Source organism: Corvus cornix, chromosome 1, assembly GCF_000738735.6.
Source record: "Corvus cornix cornix isolate S_Up_H32 chromosome 1, ASM73873v5, whole genome shotgun sequence".
NCBI lineage: Eukaryota > Metazoa > Chordata > Aves > Passeriformes > Corvidae > Corvus > Corvus cornix.
Genome location: NC_046332.1, coordinates 7,875,374 through 7,901,893, shown reverse-complemented (window position 1 = coordinate 7,901,893; position 26,520 = coordinate 7,875,374). Strand labels below are relative to the sequence as shown.

General features: G+C 37.1%; 1 protein-coding gene across 2 annotated transcripts in view; it reads right to left on the bottom strand.

The window, feature by feature from the left end:
- GBE1 (1,4-alpha-glucan branching enzyme 1) overlaps positions 1 to 26,520 on the bottom strand; it is a 143,417-nt gene that overhangs the window by 50,657 nt on the left and 66,240 nt on the right. For both annotated transcript variants that reach the window (XM_039556091.1, XM_039556094.1), the window contains exons 8-9: positions 5,293 to 5,408; positions 4,429 to 4,556 (exon numbers count right to left, since the gene is read on the bottom strand). In XM_039556091.1, coding sequence (XP_039412025.1) covers positions 4,429 to 4,556; positions 5,293 to 5,408 — 244 coding nt within the window. The remainder of the gene's footprint in view (positions 1 to 4,428; positions 4,557 to 5,292; positions 5,409 to 26,520) is intronic.

The following is a 26,520-nucleotide window of genomic DNA, read 5'->3' as shown; positions in this document are numbered from 1 at the left end:
ATTACTACTTATTTTCTACCCTGGAGTTACACTTGTATGTAAACACTGTATAAACAGCTTCACAGATTGACCTAGTTAAGAGAGAAAGTAATAAATTTAAATCAGTTATTACTACACCCAGATGTGCTGTTTGAACACAAAAGTTACTAAGAAAAGCATTATGACTTTTCTCACCAAATACTCTTCCTCAAAATATTTTAATCCAGTAGATATTTGAACGGGAAGAGTCCTCAGTAGATGCAGAGTTTGAAATAATTAGCTCTCTTGAGCTCCAAGCAATCAATAGAAAGTACAAGGTAGTCAACAAAAGACAAATTAAACCTTCATTTTGTTTATTGATATTTTGCATAAGGAATGGCATAAAAAAAGTTTAAATATAAAGTACTCTGAGGAAGAAAAATACAATCTCTGCTCTTTTCCCAAAACCAAACCTATTGATCCAGCTAGTCCTGGAAAGTGACATGCTCTTACTGCATAATTTTCCAGTTTCATATTGATGGAAGCTGACTATTCTTAAATTTGTAATTCCAAGTTCTCAAAATATTTATTTCACCATGTTGTTAGGCAATTTTATCACACAGCATTCTTTTCTAAAGTTATCTGGACAGAAAATGCAAGTCTCCAATAATTTCAAAATATCCATCAGTACTCAATTTTATTAACTTCTGTGGGGAAATGGATTCTCACTGACAGTGGTTATGGATTAACAAACACCTCTCGCTTCTATACAAGAGACTTTATGGAATTAATACTGACTAGAAAAAAACAGGGCTTAATTAGGAAGCTCATTTTGATTTTCTGGATTCAGTCCAGTTTTCAATCCAGTTGCTGCACTGGAATAGTGAAAAAGATATTTACACATGAAGTCATACACATATACACATACAGGCATGCACAGACACTGACATAAGGGAGGAGACCAACCAGACCACCACAAAGCTCATGGATGGCATCCCAGGAGTGGAAGGCAGGGCTGCCATCCAGAGGGACTGGCTGGAGGAATCAATCAGCAGAAATGTCACCACAGAATGACACCGAGTTAATCCCGACCCTGGGATGGGCCTCATCCTGCATCCATACGAGCTGGGCCAGCCAGGCTGGGGAGCAGCTCTGCTGGGAAGGAAGGGCCTGGGGCTGTGGGCCAGCAGCAAGCCGAGCCTGAGCCAGCAGCTTGGCCTGGCCTGGCAGCAGGGATGGCCAGCACATCCCAGGCTGTGTGAACAGCAAAGCCAGGAGATCAAAGGAGGGCATTACCCCCTTCAGTCAGCAGCCATTGGATCACACAGAAAACTGCATCCACATTCCACACGCTGTAAAAAATGAACAGTGAAGTGGAAATTCTTTACAAACTTTTAGTTGTGATAAAAAGTTCAATAACACCTAAATCAGTCAGAAAGGATTGACACAGACTATTGGTCTCCAGGTTATACAGGACAAGATGATATGAAACAAAAGCCTTTTTCTGTGATGCCATGATGCCTACCTGGACTAGGTCCAAGTCTGAGATTTAAGCAGCTCCCATCTACATTAGTCACAATATTGAAATCCAGATTTTTGGGAAGTAAAATTCCAAATTTAAGAGTATTTATACCTATGTCTACAAATTTTCACTGGACACAACAACAACAAAAAAAATCATAATTAGTTTGTTTAGTAGATCTTCCATCAAATGTACTTCTACCAGGAAACTTCCTAGCCTGGTAACTACAACCCATTACTGATCTTCCACATAGGGGGCCAATGAAGTGGCAACACATGATCCAAGGGAGATCAAAAAGGACTCCAGGGCCTTGGGGCAGTTGGTATGGGAAGCTGAGGCAGAAGCCCTATTCTCTATAACTCTAGTTGAAGGCAGCAACATTGAAAGAAGTAGATGGACTGAGTCTATTCATACATTGCTCTATGGCTGGTGTCACTGCCAAAATTTTGGGGTTTTTGACACTGGAATGGCCATAGCACCAGGCATGCTGGCCTCAGACAGGAATCACATTTCTCAGTGATGTCTGTATTGGAACCAGTTTAAGCGGGCCTGTGGGAGTCTCACGAGGTTTAACAAGACAAGTCCAAGGGACTGCAGCTGGGCTGGGGCAAACCCCGTTATCAATCCAGGCTGGGGATGAACAGATCCAGAGCAGCCCTGGGAGAAGGATTTGGGGGTTCTGGTGGGTGAGAGGCTGGACATGCCCCGGCCGTGTGCTCTGGGAGCCCAGAAACCCCCGTGTGCTCGGCTGCATCCAAAGCCCCGTGGGCAGCAGGGCAGGGAGGGGATTCTGCCCCTCTGCCCCGCTCTGCTGAGACCCCACCTGCAGTGCTGCATCCAGCTCTGGGGTCCCAGCACAGCAAGGACAGGGACCTGCTGGAGCCAGCCCAGAGGAGGGTCATGAAGATGGTAAGAGGGATGGAGCACCTCTGCTATGAGGAAAGGATGAGACAATTGGGATTATTCAGTCTGGGGGAAAACAAGGCTTTGTGGTGACCTAATTGTGGCCTTCCAGTCCCCGAAGGGAGCCCACAAGAATGACGGAAAAGACTCTTTGCAAGGGTGTGTAGTGACGGGACGAGGGGGAATGGTTTCAAATAGAAAAATAGCAGGTTTAGATTAAATATTAAGAAGAAATTCTTTACTGTGAGGGTGGTGAGGCACTGGCTCAGGTTGCCCAGAGAAATTGTGGCTGCCCCATCCCTGGAAGCGTTCAAGGCCAGGTTGGATGGGGCTCTGAGCAACCTGGCCTCACAGAAGGTGTTCTCTGTTCATGGAAGGGAGTTGGAACCTGATGATCTTTAAGGTCCCTTCCAACCCAGGCCATTCTATGATGCTGTGATTAAACAGCTAATTTCTAAGCATTTGTTCAGGCCAAGTTTGAAAAGAAATGCATGTCAAAATAGAAACCACAGTGTACTCTTTTTTTGCCTGTTTATGTTTATAATACTTCAGGCATGATATAATTTTACTTAACATTTTTTTCTTCCCATTATAAAGAACTTTAATCACCGCTTTATTTAGAAGACCAAAACGAAAAATAAGTGTATACTCAGTAACACCTAAAAAATTAGCAATTACTAAGACAGTGAATATACAGAATATTAAAAAGCTGTAAAAATCATCAATTAATTACATTAATTAAGGAATTTATTATAATTAGTTATGGCTGGAGAAAAACATTTTTCTCACATGGCACTGATTCTATAGGCAAGCTGACATTCTTCATTGCCTTTTGTAATTTTCAATTATGTCAATAGTTTCTCCTTCTGAAATTCTCCTTTAACCATGCAGCACATTGATCAATTCTATGATTCATGTAGCAACTTCCCGAGGCAGAAAATTATGTATTGAAAAAGAAGCAGCTCTCAACTTAAGCAGGAGAAACTGAAGACACATCTTATTAAAAAAAAGAACTCTTAGGCCAGGTAATACAAGACAACTAAACTCAGAATTTCTGTGGTAGGAATGCTTATAATCTAGGACTACCTAGAAAATTAACTGATTTAATTTCAAATAAGCCTACAGCTCAAAGAAACCACCTCAAGTTTGCTACTGATTGCTCCCCAAATGCTGTTTTGGTAGCTTGTCATGTAGCTCTTAGCAGTGGTTGTCTATAAAAACTTTACCATAAGTAAGAAATTAATATAAGCAGTATTTTGTTTCCTAAAGATAGAGAACTCTAAAGCAACACAAACCCTTTTATTAGAAATCCATATAGTCCCTAATGATACCAGATTGATCCAACTTTTTCTTTTAAACAAAATGAATTATTTAAACATAATAACAGAAAAAATCCTCAATGTTTAAATGATTTTTCTTCTGGATAAAGACAAAATATCAGTGAAAATATTAATAGAATTTTGAAAACTCTGCTGTCTCCTACTCTTAGAAGCTCCATGTCCCAGAAACATTTTTCAGTCAAAAAAATTGATCTCAATCAACTCAAATAATACAGTCTTATTTACTCCTTTAGAAACCTGGAGAAATTAATAATACATTTAAATTAGCCTATATATTCAACATTTATAAGTTTATTACATTTAATTTGAAGGGTAATTGTCAGATATACCAATATAATTCAAAATATGCAAAACATCGTTAGGGCTGTTAATCTTTAGTACTACAGAGCACTACTGACAAATGGTTACGATGCACAAGCAATAAACTAATAAAAACAATTCTCATTACAAGTTCAAGGTGATGAAGAGAAAAACAAGAAAAAGGAATTGCCACATTAATTAATAATCTATTAATGCAGAGAAAATTCCCAAAGTGCATATTCAGATCATTTTTCCCCACCAGGCAAAGTCTGTCCACTAATTAATATTTTTCAGCTCATGTCATTGCTTGAGTACCCAAAGTATGACTTGATAATTAACAGGAAATTCACATCCTAAAGCAAAATAATCAGTATTAATGTACTGAGGATGGCAAAATGATCTTACCTCTGCTATGGTTATGCATTCTGGGTGCAAGGAATTAATCATGTGATTGGCCAGCATCAGGTAACACAAAGCATCTTCATCCACATGCAGGCCAAAATACTCATTGTAATCTCCACTGAACCCTGTGCCTAATAAGACAAGGAGTTTTAAAAGCCACAGTCAAGCTTTTTTTAGAAAACACAGGTATTTTATACAATATTTCATTTTATAAGCACAAAACGTATTAATGATTTTCCATCTATCCTCATAGCAACAAAGCAAGATACTAGCAGATCTGGAATTTTTTGATCATTCACAGAATCTCCTGAGTTGGAAGAGACCCATCAGGATCACTGAGTCCAGCTCCTAGCCCTGCACAGGACCATCCCCAAGAATCACACCCTGTATCATTCAGGTGTTTCAGGAATCTTCTGAACCTGTTTGTGCCAGCTGTGCTGTGCTCCCATCCAACCATCCACTGTGGCACTCAAGTCACTCATCACACCAGCTTTGCTTATACCAATGATGTCACATCCCTGGGACTGAGCCAAAGCTTCAAGCTCCTCTTGTTTCCTCCTCATGCTGTGTGTGTTGGTACAGAAGAACTTCCAGTGTGGTTGGTTGTAGCCAACAACTTGTGGAGCAGATTGAGGAATATCCCTAGTGCTTATGTCCTCAAGTTTTGGGTGAGCCATCCCATTGCTCATCACTGGCAAGCCTGGGTTTGACCCTTTCCCCCTCCCATCTAGTTTCAAGCTCTGTTGATGAGCTAGCTCCTGTGCTAGCTCCTGTGCTAAACCCCTTTTTCCCCTCTGAGAAACAGCAAAATTTACAGCAACACAACTGCAAGGGGACTGCTGAGATCAGAGCAGATAAATTGCTTACCAATGCCGTGGTGGTGATACAACATAGACGTAACACCATCAAATCGGAATCCATCGAAGCGATAGTCTTCAATCCACATCCTCAAATTAGACAGAAGGAATCTCAAGACTTCCCAGCTGAAACAACATGAGCAGAGTTTACTAAGCTTTAAAAACCTTGGGATCAACTAGAGTTCCTTATACCATGTTCCCCACTTGCACATATGGTACTTGTACTATACATTTTACCATTTTAATGACTTCTTCCCTGTTTTTCATTAACCTTTTCCTAAAATATTTGTCTTTAAGTCTTTGTCTTTTTATCGCACAAAATCTTAAGGACTGGAAATAGGAGGTTATAAAAACTGTCAGCTATCTACACAGACATCTAACAAGGTAGTGTCTGAACACATATACTGTATTTTACTACCCATACTTGCTGGTGTAATTTTCCTTTCCCTCTCTAAAGATGGGGAGAGATGTTATAGAAATGGAAATAAAATTTTAATAGGCAAGATTTTCTCCCCAAGATTTTATGGATTTACAGCAAATTTTAGGCATAGCTGCTGTCAGAAAGCTGCCTTTCCCAATTAATTACAAATCACATGTCACCAGTAGAGTACCAAATCACCTAATGTGTGGCAAATTTACACATTTGAAAAGTAAACCAAGGGGAAGTTGAGGAGAAATATTTTGAAATTCAGAACAGGAATGGGGTATGACACACACACATACACAAAGCACAGAGATGAAATCGAAATATAAAGGAGGTTCTAAAGTGAGCAAGCACATGGAAACATTCATGAACAGAATCTGGTATTAAGGAACAAAATAGTTTCATGAACAGTTTTCCTACTATTCATCACCTCCTCTCCCAGGACACTGGTCTCTTTAGCTTCAAAAGATCCTCACATCTTGTTTCTACTGTTCACCCACCAAGACACAGCCCTCTCTGACACCTTCAGGTGCATCTCCTGCAAGCCACATCTCCAAAGAGCTCGCCCACCTCATTCATCCATCTCGTGATGTAGTGGAACTGGTTTTGCCCATGTCTTCAACACTTGCCAATGTGATGATTTCTCTCTAACCAATTTCCCAAGACAGCAGATCTATGACCCCGCTTCCTACCAAGTTTCTGTTCAGAGAAGAGCACCAGCCACACAGCAACATGCAGCGTTTCTCCAGCCACCTTCTGAGACAGAAGGGGTAACCTTGCACAAACCACATGACAATTTATGCAGGCATAAGGCAGTGAAGGGGACACTTCCTGTATCTCATTAAAAAGACATCAGAAACAGTAAATTCAGGAAGAGATTATGACACAAGGAATAAACTCAGTTTTGACAAAACAAATGTCCCGCTTTCCTTCCTCCAAAAAACTTCCTCATATGAGGGATGCTTTAAGTCTTGAGTAAGTGGTATTACAGGAAAAGATGGGAAGCTATGGACATACTATAAAGTCAAATCCTGATCTCACTAAATAGCCAATTATTATTTGCTTCCATAGAGTTATAATATTTCTCCTTCTTTTTGCATGCACTGTAAAGAGATACACACTCGTGCATATAAACACAGAAATGTTACCAAATCAAAATCTCCAGATTTAGGAAATGTGAATCAGCTCACTGTGAATTCCCTCAGTTCAACACCTTTCCTGGGCATACATTACATAACAAGATTTTTTTTGTTGTTGTTCCATCTCTACACCCCCCTGCTTCAAATCATCCAATTCACAAGTTAACACTACACTAGGAAGATCTCAGGAGGTTGTCTCAAGAACCTTTCATATATTTATTATATCTCAGGTGAGATGGTTTGCAGCGAATGAACAAGATTGAGAATGCTCTGATATTGAAAGGGATAGAAAAGTATCAAAAGTCCTACAAACTGGCAAACCAGTCACAAAAAAGCAATTTTGTACAAATGTTTGCTGTATCTCTTTCTGACTCAGCATGAAATTCACAGAAAGCTATTTCCTGCAAGCCAAATACCACGAGAAAAAAGCACAGTATTTTAGCTAATAAAAATAGTATCTCACACAGAATTAAGATAATGCATGTACAAAGAGTACATTAATTACTACAAGCACCATCCAGACTTAAAAGTTATTTCTTCTCATTACAAACTGCTTGACTTTATAACCTCAAGGTCCTTAAGATGCTGAAGAGGATTTGTACATTTGTAAAACATACACAGGAGTCTCAAAACGGATAACAAATGTAATTTTTTCCACCATTGCTGGCACTGAAGATTGATTTTTGGGAAAAGATGGAGAACTAGTATGAAAATAAACTGTAATGACTTTTAGATGAAAAAGTGACTACAATAAGAACAAACAAGATGAATTTGTTGCACCAAAGTATTAGTTAGAAAATTGATGAGATCAAAAACCTGAGTAGGAGCAGCAGATGTTTTCCAAGCATCTGATTGCACATGGGAGAGAAAATCATAAATAAATAAATAAACAATCACATTAACTCTGATTTTAGTCTAAACTTGGAAAAATTCAGCTTTAGGACAATTTTTAGGAAATATATCAAGTACTAGCAACCAGATTGACTTTTAGAGAGATAACTACACAGCTCCAAAACATGAGCCAGAATAACAGTTTTTGAAACATGCAAATGACACAAACCATACAGAGGTTCATTTTTTCATCCAAGTCAATTTGTTCATTGGAGGAGCAATATTAGACATAGAAGTTGCCTGAACAAATAACTTTGCAGAAAGCCAGCAGAGGCTAAAATTTAAGAGGCATAATTGTGATACATTCGCCGCAGAAGGAGTAATTCAGGAGCATTTCTTGAACAGTACATTCTTGTATTTTACAGACAGATATGGAAACAGGATAGCACCCATTAAGAATGTAATTTCTTCTGGAAAAAAGCCATATCTTAAATGATATCCTAAAAATCTCACATTTTTGCATATTACAAAATTGAGAAAGTTCTTTCCTTGCATGCATGATCAAAGAGAGGAAGGTTATACTGTATCATCATTAAGGAACAGAATGATTTACAGTGCAAGAAATCTAAGTAATTCAGAATTCACTCAGACATTCAAAACAAAGAAGGTCTTTGCAGAGAAGTATTACTGGATTTTTTTTTCCCAACCCTTGGCGCCCATAGCTCACTTATTGAAAAAACAGATTTCTTGTTTGAAAAAGTGAAATGAGCACATCTACCTAGATGACCTGGTTTCATGAGGTGATGAGAAATTTAACAACTTTCCTATACTAGATCAGCAGAAAATCTGTGAAATTGCTTACAAGACACACTTATTATTTACTCTTTTCCTCTATACTAATAAAAAAGCAAAATAATGATTCACCAAAAGCATTTTAAATTCCAATCCATGATGAACATGAAATATTTAGATGCAAGCAATGCATTTAAACCAGTTAATTTTGTCACTATGGACAAAAAATAATATTGGCTGTGTTTAATACAGTTTGAAGATGTAATTCTTGAACCATATTAATGCTGACCTTCAGGAATTGCATTTATTACTATGTATTGGAGAACTGCTGACCTTATAAGAATCTCAACTTTTATGATGATATACCTGTTTCAGTTCTTAGTGCTTAATTAACTTAACACATAGTAGCACTGAATTGCTAAAATACTATTTCTCAAACTACCCCCAAACATTTCAACAGCTACCTGGCTTAAATTCAATCAAAAGATTGCTAAACAAAGAAATTAGAATTCAGTCTAATGAATACATTGCTAACTATAATGCTAACTTTCACTGAATCTGGTACAAGTTATTTTATGGCCAAAACATCTAGATCTGATAGAGAAGTGTTTTTCACCAATGCTTATGAGCACAGAGCAGTTTCCCTGTTACTTTGTTTGATTAAAGTTATACAAAAGGGTAACCAGTCTCGACCTATTTGGAAAATAACAACAGCAACAATAAATCCCTTTGAATTTCGACCTCCTTAATTTACCACAAGTAATTCCCTTCTGCCATCTACATAATATCATTGCCAAGATCCCCAGCCCTCTTTAGCCATAAGGGGTTGAGTAACTGAAGCAGTGCCCCAGTGCCTTTTTAAACCAAGGGACAATCCTGACTCACATCCCTACACTGCTCTCAACACCTGCACTCCAGTTATTGCAAACAGCATTCCATGGCAACATACTCATCTCTATCAGTCAACAGAATGAGATGAAGTCCTTAACAGACCAAAAGAATTTTTGTTTGGCAATCCAAACTGCTTTATGTCTCCAAAATGGACTGTGCAGACAACAAACAAAAGAGCTGTCCTCTTGGGGCGTATGATAACCTGGGAGCAAAAGGGGTCAGAAGCAACATGCCATTTCCCCTATATCAGTCCCTAGAGGAGACAGAAGCAGCAAATTAACCTCTAAATCCAGGAAGAGAGTTTTATTCTTAGCCACAGAAATTGAGGATTTATTGATGCCAGCATAATTACAAAGCTGATAATGTTACATAATTACAGACTATATCAAATAATTTACTGAAAGATTTAAAGTTTCCTCTAACAGTAAAAAATAATGGATACTTTTATCAACAGTTGTGGCAGAAGACATCTTTGCTTAAGCCTTAACATTCCATTCCCTGAATTTAAATGGAAAAGCTCAAAAGTATTTGAGAATTTCAAGGCCAGCATTCAGGAAAAAAAGTCCTTAATTATTTAAGTAGTATTATGAAAACGTCATGAGAACTCAAAGTGAAAGGACTATTTTCAAATTTGGAGGCATTTGTTCAGTAAAGATCTGAAGTTCTTTCACAAACTAAATCACACTGATTTCTCTTAGGCAAATGTTAGGAGTGGTAAATTAATTTAATTGGATGCAGGGTTGCACAATTATTTCTGTGCCTTTTTTGTGGGCAAAATTCCAATTCTCCATAAGCCACAGACAAATAGACATATTATATGCATAATATATAGAACCACAGAATGGGTTAGGTTGGACAAGATCTCCAAGATCATTGAGCACAACCATTAATAGCACTGTGTTCACTACTAAACCATGTCCCTATATGCGCCACATCCACACATTTTTAACATTGCCAGGGATGGTTCTTCCAGCACTTCCCTGGGCAGCCTGTTACACATGCTCACCCTTTCAGTGAAGACATTCTTCCTGATATATAGTCTAAACTTCCCCTGGAGCAATGTGAGGCCATTTCCTCTCATCCTGTCACTTGCTACCTGGGAGAAGAGACCAACCCCACCATGCTACACCCTCCTGTCAGGAAGTTGTAGAGAGCAGTAAGGTCTCCCCTGAACCTTCTTTTCTCCAAACAAAAGAGTCTGAGCTCCCTCAGCTTTTTTTCATAAGAGAAGCAGTTTGGCTCTATATGTGTATGTATATATATATATAAAAATAGAAAAAATATATAACAATACTAATATATATTGCATATAACATACATTATGTACAATACATTTACACTTTTCTATTTAAAAATTCTAGTAAGCAGAACACTGGTTATTATGCAGCTGCTGTTTTGAGAGCAGACAAGAGAGCAGCTTTGAAGATGCAGAGGATTTTCCAGTTTAGTTAAAATTGTACTTCCAGACTGCCATACCAGAGAACAGCCTTTCTGGAACCATTAATCCTGATGCCCCATAAGTCCACTGCTATGTAGGGAGAAAGCACTTTTTTTCAATATGCTGTAAACAATATAATAGCAATATGCATTTATTAGACTTATAGACTCATATTCAGTAATTACTTTGGGAAAATGATTTCTTAGAAATAGACACATATTTTAGTCATACAGAACCAGTAGTTCTGAAGTGTTCATGAAAGTATTTTAACTTTTTCCCCCTCAAAATTCTACTTCCTCTGTTGGTACAAAGCAGTGCCATACAGCAAGGTGAAAGAATTCCCCAATTTTCAATTGCTTAGACATTTGATCATTCCTTGAAAAGACACATCATTTTAATTGTGCAGGCTGATTCTGCATCAAGTCTCTCTCATATTTTGCCAATGAATTAAAGAAGTTTATGAATATATTCACATGACTTTACTGAAATGCCATTTGCATAAAAAGAAATTTTCTCCTCAAATGAACTATAGACTATATAAGGGTTTAATATATCAAGTACACAGCAATGTTCTAGGCTTACATTTTTCTGGCTAGTCCTATCCACACTTGGTAGGAGTAAACTAATATCAAATAAAGCATTCAGTTATTTGCCCTATGAAATGGAAGCAATAATTCAAATACTACTCAGCAAAGGTTATGTCCTGCAAAATGTGAGTATAAGAACAGCCTTGGAGGCAGAGCAGGTAGGTACTTATTGTAATGAAATGTAATATTCTTGATGCTTTTTGCTCTGTGGGCTTCATCAGGTAAATAGAAAAGAAAAAAAAAAGTAAGTACTGAAGACAATTACCTGCAGTTTTAACAGAGCCTGCAGGGCATACACATTTTAAAATAGAGAAAAGTATCAAAAGTAATATTACAAAACTCTTTTAAGTACTGATAAAGTGTACATGGATTTCAGCTATGATTTGGATAAATTAGCATTTGTCCCACTTATACTCTACCCAAGTAAATTATACACTAATAAAACAAAAATATTTGGGTTTATTTAAAATTCTATACTCCCAAAGTAACCTTCTTAGAAAATATTAAATTTGTTTGGTCATATAATCAACCCTGAAAATTAACAAACAAAACTTGCTGTTCTGCAAAATACAACTAAATCACAACTTTAAAGACATACTGTCAGAATTTGCATACAATTAAATGAAATTCATTATTTCCATAATTAAACTGAGATCTCAAACATTTCACAGTAGTTTACTGTTCAACACTGAGTTTGCTTTCAAAATAAGTCTAAATGTAGTGCAGAAATAGCTACAAACTATTACAGATCTGGTGACTTTTGATTTTAAATAGACCATTATCCTGAACTTTACCCAGAAAACAGCACCAGAGTTGAGATGGGGGCTGGTACAGAATCAAGTGTCAAGGGAGATTTAATTACTTTATTTTGAGGTGCTTTTTCTCCCCAGAAATAGTATGCTATTATGTATGTATAAGAATAGAAAACAATTATTCTCAACTTTCTTTATTCCCTTTATACCAAAACAAAATTACACTCAAAATCAATTCATTCCATTAGCAGTGACAAAAATATTAACAACTTGGCAAATTGTTAACATCAGAACCATTTCAGAGAAGTCTGAAACAGTGCTTTCTATAAACCTAATTTCATTTTTTATTTTAAAATACTGGTTCCCTAATTTATGCTCAGATAGTGACTCCAAAGGGACACTGAGGGGGTGTCTGGTTCACACACAAAAATATTTAAAGCATTTGTATTTTTCCTGTACCTTCAAAATGAAAATACAAACTGGTTTAATTGGAATTCAGGTGCCTTTTTTTTTTTTTTTCCTAATGCTAATGAATAGCAACAGGTATTTAAGAAGCCAAGAAGTAGAATTCTTCACAAAAGAGAACATTTTGAAAAATCCCCAAAAAAAGCACTAGAGAAGTGAAACAAGACCAGACCTCTGCCCTTGAGAAAATTCCAGCATTAGTACAAACATATAATCAAATACCTGTTTTTCTAAAAGTTAGAGCCCACTGATGATTGAAAAGTCTTTTCTGTGCACAGATGATGGCAAATCAGAGTTGCTGCAGTGGTGTGAGGCTCAGGTTTATCTATACCATGATACCCTGTACAATACCTTATCAGTCTACCATTCAGTGTCCATATGCTACTACAGATTATTTTTTTAAAGTAATTACTTTTAAATTCCCAAAGCAAAACATTAATCCTCAAGCAACAAAGCATGTCAGCTGCTTTTTATGTTAACACAGCAAAATCAAAAGCCACAAGGAATAGTTATTATCACATAGAGAAGACTAAAAAAGGGGCAAACTTTTGCATTTTACCAGCATTTTACCATCGGCTTAGAACATATTATCTGAATATCCTTTTACTTGAGACCCTCAGAGACAGACACACTGAATCCCTGAAGACTTAGTTGCCTGTCTGTATTTTATTGACTAAAAGTCTATCCTTCCCTTCCTCCCAACTAGGCAGTTGGTAGCAACGCCAAATCTACAGAAGGATAAGAAAATTTTAAGATGAGTAAAAGTGTTCATTATCAGTCATCATGCAGTACAGACAACACAGGAAGCTTCTGAGATACTGACTCCACATCCTGAGTGGTGATCTACAGATTTCCAACCCTGGGGAAGCAGGGGCTAAGGGAAGTTCACTTTTTATACTAATCTTAGCTAATACAAAGCTTAGATTACTTCCTCTTAAGATTCCAGATTTTATCCTCAACATGAGCAACTGCTCTGGATCCAGTTCAGAATGTTCTTTTCAGCACCATGGTACAAGATTCTCAACCACATGACAAACTTTGGCATGAAGGGCAGAAAAGTTTGTACAATGAATTATTACCTTCACAGAAAAACATTTCCAGTGGAAAGCTCAAAGAGCCTGAAGATTGTCTTAGATCATCCCCAGCACAGGATTCAGGAGATCTGCAAGGTTAGGCAGCCACCTGGCAAAGCCAACCTGGGCATGGATCAGTGCCCACTCCCCTTCAGGAAGCACAGAATGCAAAGCTGTTGCATTTGCACAAACCATCACAGCAGATCTGAAGTACAGAGTTCATATTAAAAAGGAAACCATCCTTAAGCACGGTGCAGTATTTCTCTCTTCGCTGCACTTTTTGAAGTTACATTCTTCAGAAATGTAATTCAAGAAAGATATTAGCTCAGATTGTGCTGTACCAATAGAGTTGTGAACTTGCAAATACACTTTCTGTATGCTTCATAAATACTTTTTCATCTCAGAGACCTGAAAAACAGGTTCGTATACAAAGACACCTAGTTTTTAATCTCAATTTCCTACTAGATACTGTCATTTCAACTATATAATTTGTGCTTCATGAAGATTAATATGAGAATAATAAACACATTTATGATAGATTGTTACAGTAGCTTTGCTTAGTAAAATACATAGCAAAATTATTATTTGAATAGTCTCTGGCATAAATAGCTACAATGTAATTCTTGTATTGATTCACAGCTATACTTTGTTTTATCCATTATTCTATTTTTCAATAATTATGCACCTATTTTAAAACCTCTTGTGACCTGAACACATTCTAACATATTCACCATCTTTCTGTAGCCACCAAAGTTGTATGCTCCACTAATGACAGGTGGGAAAGATACTGTGCCAAAATGTATCCAGCTGTATTTCCACTAATTCACTGAAATTAACTTGGGACAATGGAAACCTCAGATAGTATCTTGTAAATATTGAGAGAATAATCAGTGTCCTTGGACATAAATTACAAAAATCATATTCTACTGCCTACAGCTTCCTCAGAAAGTTGCTTAAAAACAAAACGGTCCTCCACATTTCAAAGAGCTTTGAGTACTGTATTAACATTTTTAAGTCAACAATGGAATGGCAACTCTCACGACAAGGCAATAGAACCCTTTGACAGTTTTAAACCAACTTCTGTTCTTCTAAGATAACTGATTAATGCACGAGAACTTTCACAAAATCACAGAACCACAGTATGATCTGTGTTGGAAGGGACCTTAAGGATCATCTAGTCAAAACTCCCCTGCCTTGGGCAGGACATCGTCAGCTTGGAGTCCTGTCCAACCTGAACTTAAACATTTCTAACGATAGGGCATCCACAGCCTCTTTAGACAACCTCGTTGGTGTCTCAGCATCCTCATCATGAAAAGTTTTGTCCTTATGTCCTTCCTTATGATCTAAATCTACCCTTTCAGTTTGAAACTGTTGCCCCTTGTCCTGCCACCTGTGTCCTGTCCTGCATCCCTTCCCTCAAGCCAATCAACTGCACCGCCCAGTTTGGTGCCATCCCCAAACTTCCATCCCACTAAGTTCCTCAGGGACACCACTTGTTACTGATCTCCATGTGGACATATTAATCTACCAGTATAATTCATACACTGGAAACATGTCTATTTTTGACAGTAAGGTCTTTTAATGAAATTCCATGATTTTTAACTGAAATGTGATCAACTATTCCTAGTACAGATAGCCTCTATTTCAGATCATATTTCAGTGCATCTGTTACTGATCCTGGCTTATGTGGTAGCAGAATGATGGCAACTTTTAATTAAAACATATCTGAAGTGAAAGCTTCATAATATTATAGAAAACAAGTTTCATTGTCTAGGCCAGGACAAAATACAAAGAAAACTAAAGCTAAGAGTCTCTGAAATAGTTTAAAACAAGTTTGCCCCTGCATATACTGACAGTCTAGGATTGCTGGCAAATGAGCTGCTCAAGCCTCAGACTCTAATCAAATGTTTCTGTTTTTCCAAGTTTGGGTAAGGATGGTTCTGTGCTAAGAGCAACTGTTGATGAAAGCCATGAAACATTCCCTCTTTCCAGTACACACTTAATGAGTTTATAAGAATGCTATTTTGCACTACTTTTTATAAGTCACTACCTTTTTTAGCCAACACTGGGTAGGGGTTGGAAAGAACATCCAGCTGAAAGTTGTTTCAGTTTGCCCATTTCCTGACAGACTTTCAGTTTCCTCCCCAGTTAACACAGTGATAAAACAATTACCTTGGAATTTCTTATAACAAAGTCAAAGTAGATTTTCATCTTTTCCAATGCCCTTATCCAAGAAGGTGGTGGCAAAGGAAGCCTGAAAACATTGATAATGCAAATTTTAGTGTTTTGTAGTTGACTTTTTTCCTCTCCAAAAAGCATTCACTTTGTGAATCACTTACAGGGCCTAAGCATCCACCCTAGAGTGCTTAAAAGCCCCCAGCTAATTTGTAGAAAGAGAAATACAGAATTTCAGATTTCTGGGTAGTGAATAGTCTAAAAATCCAGGGTAATAAACACTAAACACTCAAATCAGAAAATGGGAGAAAGAGCAGTGGAGATCTTTTGGGATATTTTTTTTTCTTCTGTGTTTGGCTGACTAATTACTCTAATTCACCAATTCTTTGAACACAGAAACTATCTACAGAATCTTAATAGCAAGAGTTAAATTTCAACAAGAAAAAAGTAGTTCACCTACTTGTTATCCCTAAAACCAACTGTATATTTAGCATTTTGAAAGATTATGCTATTTGGTTCCTTAAACACCAACTTTTAGAACTTGCTTCTGAATGTCCAAGCTTAGTCCATTTAAAACTAAATAAAGTAACAGAAATCTGTTCTAATTAAATGACATAATTCAGAATAAGAAATGTTTTTGGCTTGTAGCTGTGGCTACATCATTTAGAGTCACAAAATGTCATTCTTTCAGATAAACTTGACACTTGAAGCCAGTGAAGTAGATATATTTCCTCTGCATGAAAAATTCTTCTTCTTCTTATTTATTGTTCTGATTATTTACCAGGCTGACTAACTTGGTGTCATAATAAATGAAACAATAACTTAAATGGTTTTTTCCACCTTTTTTTTTTTTTTCCTTCAGGGGAGAAGGGAAGGGAAGGAAGACAAGGGGGAATTTAGCACTGCCTCCACCTGCTTGCAAAAGGTCGGGGTACAAAAATGTAACACTGTACTCATAGTACTAATAGGGATTATCTCCCTTGGAGCTGTGGTTTAATAACAAATGGATGCTTTCCTCAAAAGACACCAATTTCCCTATTCACTGTTCACTCTATTCACTATTCACCAATTCACTATTACTCTACTGGAGATCTCTCTTAGAAAATTTGGATATACTAATAATAAGCCAAATGTGTTCTAAAATATCATGCCCTAATCAAAGGTATGCTACAGAGCAATAAAAATGTTGCCAAATAACAAACAGCAAGAGGGGAAAAAGTTGATCACTCTAAAGCACTGAAGAAAACAGTAAAGGACAGTGCCAATCTCTGAAGCTTTGTGGGTTAAAAACACAGGCTGGAGGGTCTAACTCTTTTTTTGACAGGGAGAAAGGAATATGACTTCACATGACAAATTCTATGGTGTTTACATAAATCCCTGCAGCCAAGAAGAGGCTATCTAATGTGTTTATTTAATCAGCAAAGTGACAACAGTCATTACTTTACTTTCTTCACATATCTTAAAGGAATAAAGAATAAAAATAAAGATGGCAAAGAGCATTCTTCTCTTCACTGTGAAGCCTTTTGACAAATACACTCAGTTAAACACTCTTTGTGCAACGACTAAATATATCATAGATACTAAAAAAATCCATACTTTTACTTAATAATTCTTCAGAGAACTTCATACTCAGCTCTTTGTTTGAACAAATTAAGTCGTCTCCTACAGAAAAAAATTACTAGAGCACATAGTAGTGACTATGGATGTGCTTTTTCATTCTTGTTTATTTGCTCACATGTATCTATCCTTAAAACTACACTTGACAGGACTTAATTATTGTGCAGTAAGACAAAATAAATCAAGAGGAGTAAGGTCTACAAAGTATTACTTGTACGCTCGCTTCCCTCTCCCTGAAATAAACTCATTAAATTAATTGTAGTAGAATAACTTAGAAAAACTTGTGTCAGCTATCTAAACTATTAAGTAATAACTACAGCAATTACTTTCTTTATTTTTTTCCAAATAACTTTACACCAATTTTCAGGAGCTGACAAGGAATTGTAATATAGATACATACAAATATTGGGTACAGAGTTAGCCCCCTTATCAAAGAGGAGACACAGGGATGAACCAGGACAAACAAGTGTTTGATTGCAGTTCTCATGGCAAACTAGAAAGAATTCTATAAAGATACCTTTTTTACAAGAAATTGCCCAAAGCAAATGTATGGGGACAATAGCCAAGCAAATATAGAATACTTTAAAAAAAGAGACCCAAAAAACCACCAACCACTCTTTTTCCTGACCTGGTTTAGAACAATTTGCTCTGTTCCCAGGGATAAAGCTTTTAATACAGTACCTTCCTTATTCATTAAGACACATTTGACATGGTACACTATTTCAGTTCTTCTGACTTCTCCTGTAACTAAATCAGCCAGACCAGAACCAAAAGCTGCTCCCTGTCCATCTATTACTATTATAACAGGAACAGTAGAACCATTTTTATTTTTTATCTTTATAATTTCACCAATAATTTCTTGCTATTTCTTTAGTATGAACTCTAATAAAATTTCTCTCAATAACACATCACTTTCAAAGTAATTTTGGCATTTAAATAACCCCTACAGAGAAGTTCATACAGAGCTGAGTGAATCCTTATAAATACTCCCTAAATTTTAGCATACTATCACCAGTACAGTCTCATCACAAGCTGAATCTCAGTCAGTGGCTACAGGTGGGAAGCAATTTGTCTGGACAGAGACAGCCACTCCCTGAAGCAGCAGGCTGCCCAGCTCTGGTGTATGCATTGCTCTCCATCTCCACTTTCAATCACCTTCTACAGACAGGAACTTTTGTCTTTATGGTGTCCTCAAGAAAACATGGCATCCCATTTCAAGACTGTAAGTAATAAATTCGATCAACATAATTATTTGCAGATTATTTCTGATCTGTTAGCCATACATATGCTACTGGCTTTTGGAAATGCTACAGCATTTTGATATTTTCCTACTTTGTAGACATAGTTGTTAATTGGTTTGTTCCCTGTTGTTATTTATTTTCTGCTCTCTCCACTGAGCTTTCAAAAAATGGATTTCAAGTGGATCTGTGCATTATACAAAATGTATATACTAGAATCAAAGAAACCCAGACAATCATCTTAATGTTTCCATCTTCTTTCCCTGCCATGCATGATTTTCCTCCAACCTTGAATTTCTTGGGATGAAACCCTATTAGAAGCAAGTCAGCATCCCATATTTCCCAAGTTGTGGATTCTTCTCAAACTTACACAACCATCAGCCTTTTCTCCAGCACAATCTTCTATTCACAACAGATGCTGCTCATGTAATCACTTAAGAACGCTGTGAAAATTGTTAATTCAAGTGTGGATTACTAAATGCCAGATCGTTACTGCATTTAGACTGATGCAAAATGATTCTCTGCAATGTGTGGAATTTTGGCTAAGTTTAGATATTTCTTGAAATACCATAATCAGCTTCAGGTAAGTGTGACTATCTTTTTTCAAGATATGATTGAATTTAATTGGCTACAAGTGGTGACCTCTATATTTCGAAATGTGCTACCTGACAAAATTTAGAACTACTGACTGCATTTTTTCAGTGTGCCTTTCTTCACATCTCAATATCTTGCTTAATTGCTGTACCAATTTTTTTGCAGCTACGTTTTAGAAACTTCACACAAAGCTGTGAATGCTGCATTGGAGGTTAATTTGAGAAACTGGACACTTCAAAGAAACCTACATGGATCCTTACGTGAAGCTCTGAGTTTTAGAGCACCTATGGATTTAAAGCTTCACAGTCTGTTATACCAAAGTACAGTAGAGTAAAATAATTAAGCTTGTTTAATTAAAAATTTAAAAAATTTAAAAATAAAGCAATTATACAGCAGCTCTAGACTGCATATACTATAAATTATATGATCATGGCTGGATTTTTTTTTTTTGCACTATTATTTTAATTTTTCTGATTACATTGCAGCAAGTTCCTATATATCATCCCTTCTGTCAATGCTTTCAGTAATCATTCCCTTCAAAAATGGCAATTTATAAACTGCAATGTCCCCATACTTGAAAGTGTTTACTTACTAGTATTCACAATGATGACTAAAAAGAGGAGAAAACAAAAAGAAACAAAGATTTTTTAGGCACAGAAGGTATGAGACTTTAAGGTTTAAATTTTATAAATTATTTTTATACTGTCACAGTCACCATCAAAGTCCAGTCTATTAGAAACAGAGTGCTAAGGAACATAGGCAGACAGTGTTTTGAAAGACAATCTTTAATCAAAATAATTACATTTATGAGGAGTGGGGGGAAGAATAAAAATCTCACGATGACACTGCAAGCAGTGCTTCCTTAAAACAGTCATTAAGAAATAATCTTTGCCAGCCAAATGAAATTCCAATGCATATTATGCAGATCTTTAAATACAGAGCTTTCCTAAACTAATTTAGTAGAGGAAGACTGGCAGGAAATGAATTAAAATCAGCACAGCTTTATGTTTTACATAATGAAACACAACTCACATCCCCGTTCTATTGTAATTACCCTAGAATCAACAGTATACCACGAAGACATCACATGACTGAGAATCTCTCATTGACAACTCTCACTGTATTACCTTTAGTTTAGCTGGAATTATGGCCAAAGATTCTCCCCAATGAAAACATGTTTGTGACAACCATGGCATGACATTGGATGTCCTTACTACTGCCTAAATGCAGCTGGGAGAATGTCACATTTACCGTGCCAAATCCTCAGAAGCTGCAGAAGAGAACACTTCAGTTCTTACACTCTGAGAAGTCAACTGAATATGATTCACTAATTATGAGCAAGCTACCCCTATTTGCTTTTCCCTCTCTTCCTGTGTCCCAAACTGTATCCCTTAAGCTTCTAAGAAAATTCCTTAGCTGAGAGAAAATTGAAAAACGTCTTTAGATTTGAAGTATACAAGGTAAGAAAGGTAAAGTTACAGACAGAAAGGATTGTTAGGAGCACTAGGATTCAAAAGGAAGAATGTGGAAAAGCACAAAACAGTAAAGAGGATAACCCAGTACCATCAAGGGTCTGTGACAAGTAATGGCAGTCTCCTTTCTCCCACCTGACACCTGCCTGGCCAGCAGAGTCTGCTCAGGTGTCACCTCGGAGGTAATGAGTGTTCCAGCAGCTTTTAAATCCTACCTATCCTTTGTGTGCATGAAGTTTGCAGTCAAATCTTTGTACTCTAAAACATGTGTGAATAAAGGGCCCCTGAGGTAGATGCCAAGATCACACACAATGTGATATCTGCAGTCTGTATCTCATGCTCATGTGCCAATTTTCCTTAAGTGCACTAGGCAAGGAACCTGAATCTCTAACACCGTGGGGTACTGCACAGAGCACTAACTTACATCTATTTAAAATGCTGATGGTATAAGCAATAACGAGTAGCAGTATCACAGCATCCTGCAGTGGTAGGGAGAAGAAGAGAGATCCAGCAGGCAGGAATTGTGCAGCAAGATTCATTTATTTAATTATTTTACAAACTCTTTTATAGACTTTTTTCTTCACAGTCTAATTGGTCAAAGGATGAGCCATCCCTTGGGGTGATTGGCTAAAATCCTAAAACATCCATTGTCAAAATATTTTTCTACTGTACCATAAACAAGGCTTTGCAAGGTCACAGGTGTTCATAGTTTATAGAACTGTGCTAATATCTTCGTGAGAGAGAAAAGTATCTCACGGGACTGGAAAGAAGCAAGAAAAATTCTTGCTAGCAGCAATATTTGTATCCACATAGGAGTGCATCCATTTCATCCTGAAAACTGTTACAAACCATGGGGATGTTCCCAAAGAAGGCAACAAGTCTTTACCTTCACTGATATTTAGAATTCATCACTGAATTGAAGGAAAACAAAACCAAAAACTATTCTGGACAGCTATGTTTAGGGAATTATGAGCCCAGACAGGTACCTCTACTAACCAAACACTAAGCTCTGAAAGATTTATGTTCCAATTCACTCCACCTACTAATATATCCCAGGGGCAGATAAAGACTGGCAAAGTAGGCAATCAGAAGAAAGAAAAACAATTTGGGTGAAGAACAGCTGTTCAAGGAAGAACTAAACACCGAGCTTAACAGAGGCTGCTGAGGATGTTAGAAGATAAATATATCTTTAAAGAGTCTGATCCCAAAGTCAAGCAAAATCAGTGGACCTTTTCTCCCCAGATAATACAGCATAAGGTTTATGCAGGATTTAAACACTGGGTGGCAGAAAAGGCCACTGTCTCAGCATCCAAACATAGGTGGATGTTTTAGATGCAAGAGAGCACCCAAGATACCCGCCCGAGGGTGGACCACAGGACAACGGAGAAAAGCTTCAGGTGACCCACCCCACTCTGGAGGGGCAAGCTGGGAAGGAGGCCACCTACACCAGAACAAGCACACAAACTTCAGCACCTGACAGCTGCCCTGTTTCTGCAGCATTGACAGCAAGGTTAAAAGCATTTTCTGAGCTATTGCAGCTTATAACCCACTTTAAGAAAAACTGAGTTAAAAAAGAAAAAAAAGAGAAAGAAAAAAAAAAAAGAAAAAAAAAAGTACTGAGCTATAATCAGCTGTTCCACCAGAAGTTCAGAAGACCGAGCTGGAGAGAACATCTGGACTGGCAGCAGGGGACTAGCAAGTCATCTGTTGTCCTGATGTAAAAACTGTGGCTCATGGGACAAAGTGTTTATATACATTAACCCTACCTGTAGCATTTCAAAGCACATCTGCCGTGGATGTCACTCGAAACTCCATGAAAATGAAGGAGGAGGAAAAAAACTAAATAAAAGATTTCTTCCATTACACAGCTTAGTTATGACTTTTAACCCTCAAAATATGGACACAACATCCAGTCTCAAAAAGCCTTGAAAATAAGGCCTCAAAAAAGGCCCAAAGGAGATGCCGAGACATCTGCTGGCCCTAAATCCTTGTAACCAACATCATCTCTTACTGATTATACTGCTGCATTCAAGGAAGCTGGACTAATTAAAATTGAATCCAGATTGTAAATCAAACTCTTACTTTTGTACCAAAGTCATCTCCTACACTGTGAAATAACTTAAAATTTTGCCTAAGTGCTCAGGCGAAAAGGGTCATAGTATTAAAAAAACAAACCAAACCAAACCCCCCCCTACCCCCCCAAAACCCCAAACAAACAACAAACCAAAAAAAAAAACAAAAAAAAACCAAAAAAACAAAACACCAAAACCAAAAAACTTAAGACACCACATGATTTCTGAATTTTACTTCTACCATTATTCCTAAAGGCTCACAGAAATATATCAGTATACCTACTGACATTCAGAATTGGATTAAGACAGAATAGAATCCCACAAAGTCTAATGACAAAACAGGAAAAGCCTTGAAAGTCAAAACAATACTCTCAGACCTCAACAAGTCTAGAAAGGCAACATCATTTACACATTCTATTTATGTAGTGCTGTGGGAAAAATCTTTACTAGGTAATAGCTTGTTTAGCTTGTTGACAATTATTTTTAAATTGTTTTCCTGATTAGTATTTTAGACACATTTGCTATTTGGAGAAATTAATTTAAATTAAAACACAATCAATCACTCCAGTTGTGATCCCACCTGGTCTCCAGAGCCTACAGCATCACTTCTAATGAACCTGGTAGCCTGAATAACCTTTGAATATGATTTTAGGAAGAAAAAATTATTATACTTTGTAGCAGCTTCTACATACTTCCCTTGTGCAAAATTAATTACAAGTAGAATTCTTACCTAAGGTGGGAGACCATTAACTTCCTCCAAAATTAACTAGACAGTGCCAACTAGAGTACAGGTCTGGAGTTTCTGGCACCCCTTTTATATTAAAGCATTTCCCTCTCATGAATTCAGGGCTAGAAAAGTCACAATTTTTAACAGGAACCAAGGCAAATTATATAAAAGTTTGTTTCGCAACAGAAAATATTAAAATCAACGGCAATTCTCACCGAAGCTTTGAGGTTCTGGTTTTTGGGTTGGTCGCTGAGGGAAACAGGGGGTAGACACAGATATAGACAGGCAGGATGGAGATGATGGAGAAGAAGATTCACCAAATTAACATATTTGAGGAAAAAAAAAAACCACTCAGGATCTAGATTTTAGAAAAACTCACAAGAACGTGCAAGAGCTATTAAAATTATTAAAGTTTATTTCTGAATATCTTTGGTTGATTTTTAAAGCACAGTTTGTATGCTTTTATTGAAAGAAGTTAAGCAAAAAGTATTTTTCTATCAGCCAGTTAACTTACCTGCAAGTTCTCATTTCAATTAAATTGAGTTTCTACTCTCCTGTGACATCATGAACAGCATAATTTTAAAATGCTGTTCACAATTTACAGCAAATCTCCCTGTTCATACAACACTTGTATAAATATGGATAAAAAAAATAAATACAAAAGATTCCTTCATCTTTTTAAGTAGCACTGTGGTGCAAGATCCAATATCCAGGTTGTCTGTTGAACAGTTTTACTATTGCTTTTCTTGGATTTACTCTCTACTTACATGAATTTTACTAAAAAATAGAATTTAAATACATAAGGGATATAATCGGGTTTTTCTGGCATGGATACAGATCTTTTGCCACATTCTGTTACAGCAAGTATTCACAGTCCCCTTCACAGACAACTGAATAATCTTGCAAATGCTGTGAGATAAACTTACTTACATCTTGGCTTTCAAAGAAAATGTAGACAGACTAAACTGATAAAGCAATTGTTCCTTAATCTCTTTCACGGTAGAGAATTAGTTTCTCTCAATTCCAAAGTGAATTGAGCATTCTTTGCATTTGATGTTTAAGTACCTGTAGATTTAACAGTTCTTCCCACTACAGAAGGAAAGGGATTTAGTACAAGCTCTGTACAGGATAGAAGGCTGTTCTAGCTGTAGAAATTTCACTCAGCAAGCAAGTTTTTCTGTAGACCATTCAATAGACCGTGTTTGCTGTCATTTATTTTGAGCAAACTTTCAACATTTGCCAGCAACTTGAGTCTCTCTCTCAGATTTTTATACTCCCCTCGTCCAGACTAGAGCTGCTCATCCACTGGTATGGAAATTAGCAGCATGCCAATACAGATTAAATGGGGGGAAAAAAACCCCAAACCCAACATTTTCAACGAAATGTCAGTTTGATTCTTTCAGAATTTTCCTTGGGACCTGCACACACAAATAATAGGGGAAAAACATGAATGCTATTCTTTATTCAGTTCCATCAAACTTACAATAAACATGAGGATTATAACTCTTCAGCCTTAAAACTTGACTATAAACACATAGAGAATATTTACTGTCTCAGGTATTAGGATGGCAGAAACCCTTAATGACTAGAAAAAGCTCACAGCTTCCTAGGCTTGAAAGGAAAGGAAGGGCTTCCACAACCCCAAATTTGTTGTTGAATATTGCAAGAGGGCAGGGGATAGGAAATGACATTTGAGGGACCCTCAGTCATCCAGTGAAGAGTTTCAGTTTCTCTGGTCTTTGCTACTCCCTAATCTCATCTCCTTCTCTCACAGCTCTTCCACTTCCCCTTTCCAGCATTCAGTCTGGCACCTATTCCAATCCCATAGCATGAAAAGAAATTCCACAGGTACCAACAGGTACATATCACTGACCAAACCGAGCCATGGAAGCAGTTCTTCACTTCCGAAGAAATGCTTAACAGCTACCACAAAATGAGCTTGTTGTTTCTCTCACTTACAAATCCTTCCAAACACTCAGCAGCACTTTCTTTCCCAGCAGGAAGAACTTGCCTCAGTTTGAAACAGAGAAAGGTCCATAACTGCATTCTATTTCCCCACTAGAGATATTGGTACTCACACACTTGTTGATTATTCGTAAGCATCAAATGAAATAAAATGTGCAGTGCTATCATATTGATATTAAAGCTTTAAGATTATTTGAAATACAGTTTGAATTTGAACTTATTTGAATATGAATTTAAAGCTTAATAGGAAGGACTAAAATGGATTTCTTACAGTAATTAAATCACAACTCAAAAACTCCCCCTGAAACAATAAATTGTCCCAAATAATAAGTAAATAAAGAACAGCTCATCCTACTAAGTACTGAAGTGCATAAGTCAGTTTTCACACTGCCCACTTGGTTTATTTGACACCATGAGTTCCATTAAACAACTGACCTATGCTATGTAACATGACTTTTGTAATAGTGCAACGTAATCATATCCATCCAGTCCTTGGCAATTCAAGGCAAGCAAGGGAGAAAAACAGGAGAAAAAGGAAATTGAACCTGAAGCACACAGGTTAACAACTATCAGGTTAACAAGAGACCAGAACTCTACAGTTGCTGAGTGATGAGCCACCACAGGAACCATTCAAACGTAACCTTGAAAGGGTTAAAACAGAACTTTGTAATTGATAAGAAGGTCACACAAGATTATCATGCATCTCAAGGGGGGAAATAGGAGAATTTATCCTGGAATAAGTGACTGATTCTGTACAGAATTTATTAAGACATGCTTTAAGGAGATGTGAAGATATGCAAAACTTATTGTGGAATGTTTAGGGAAACAAAGACAAGCAAGGGAAGAATCAAGGTGGTTCAGGGAAGAACAAATGGGAAAAATGTGAGAGGGAGACTAAAATAAGTGGGCTGCTTGTGCCTGTTTCTCCATTTAAACCACTGAAACATTCAGCATACAAGATCAATCTCCTTGCCTCCAATGCCTCA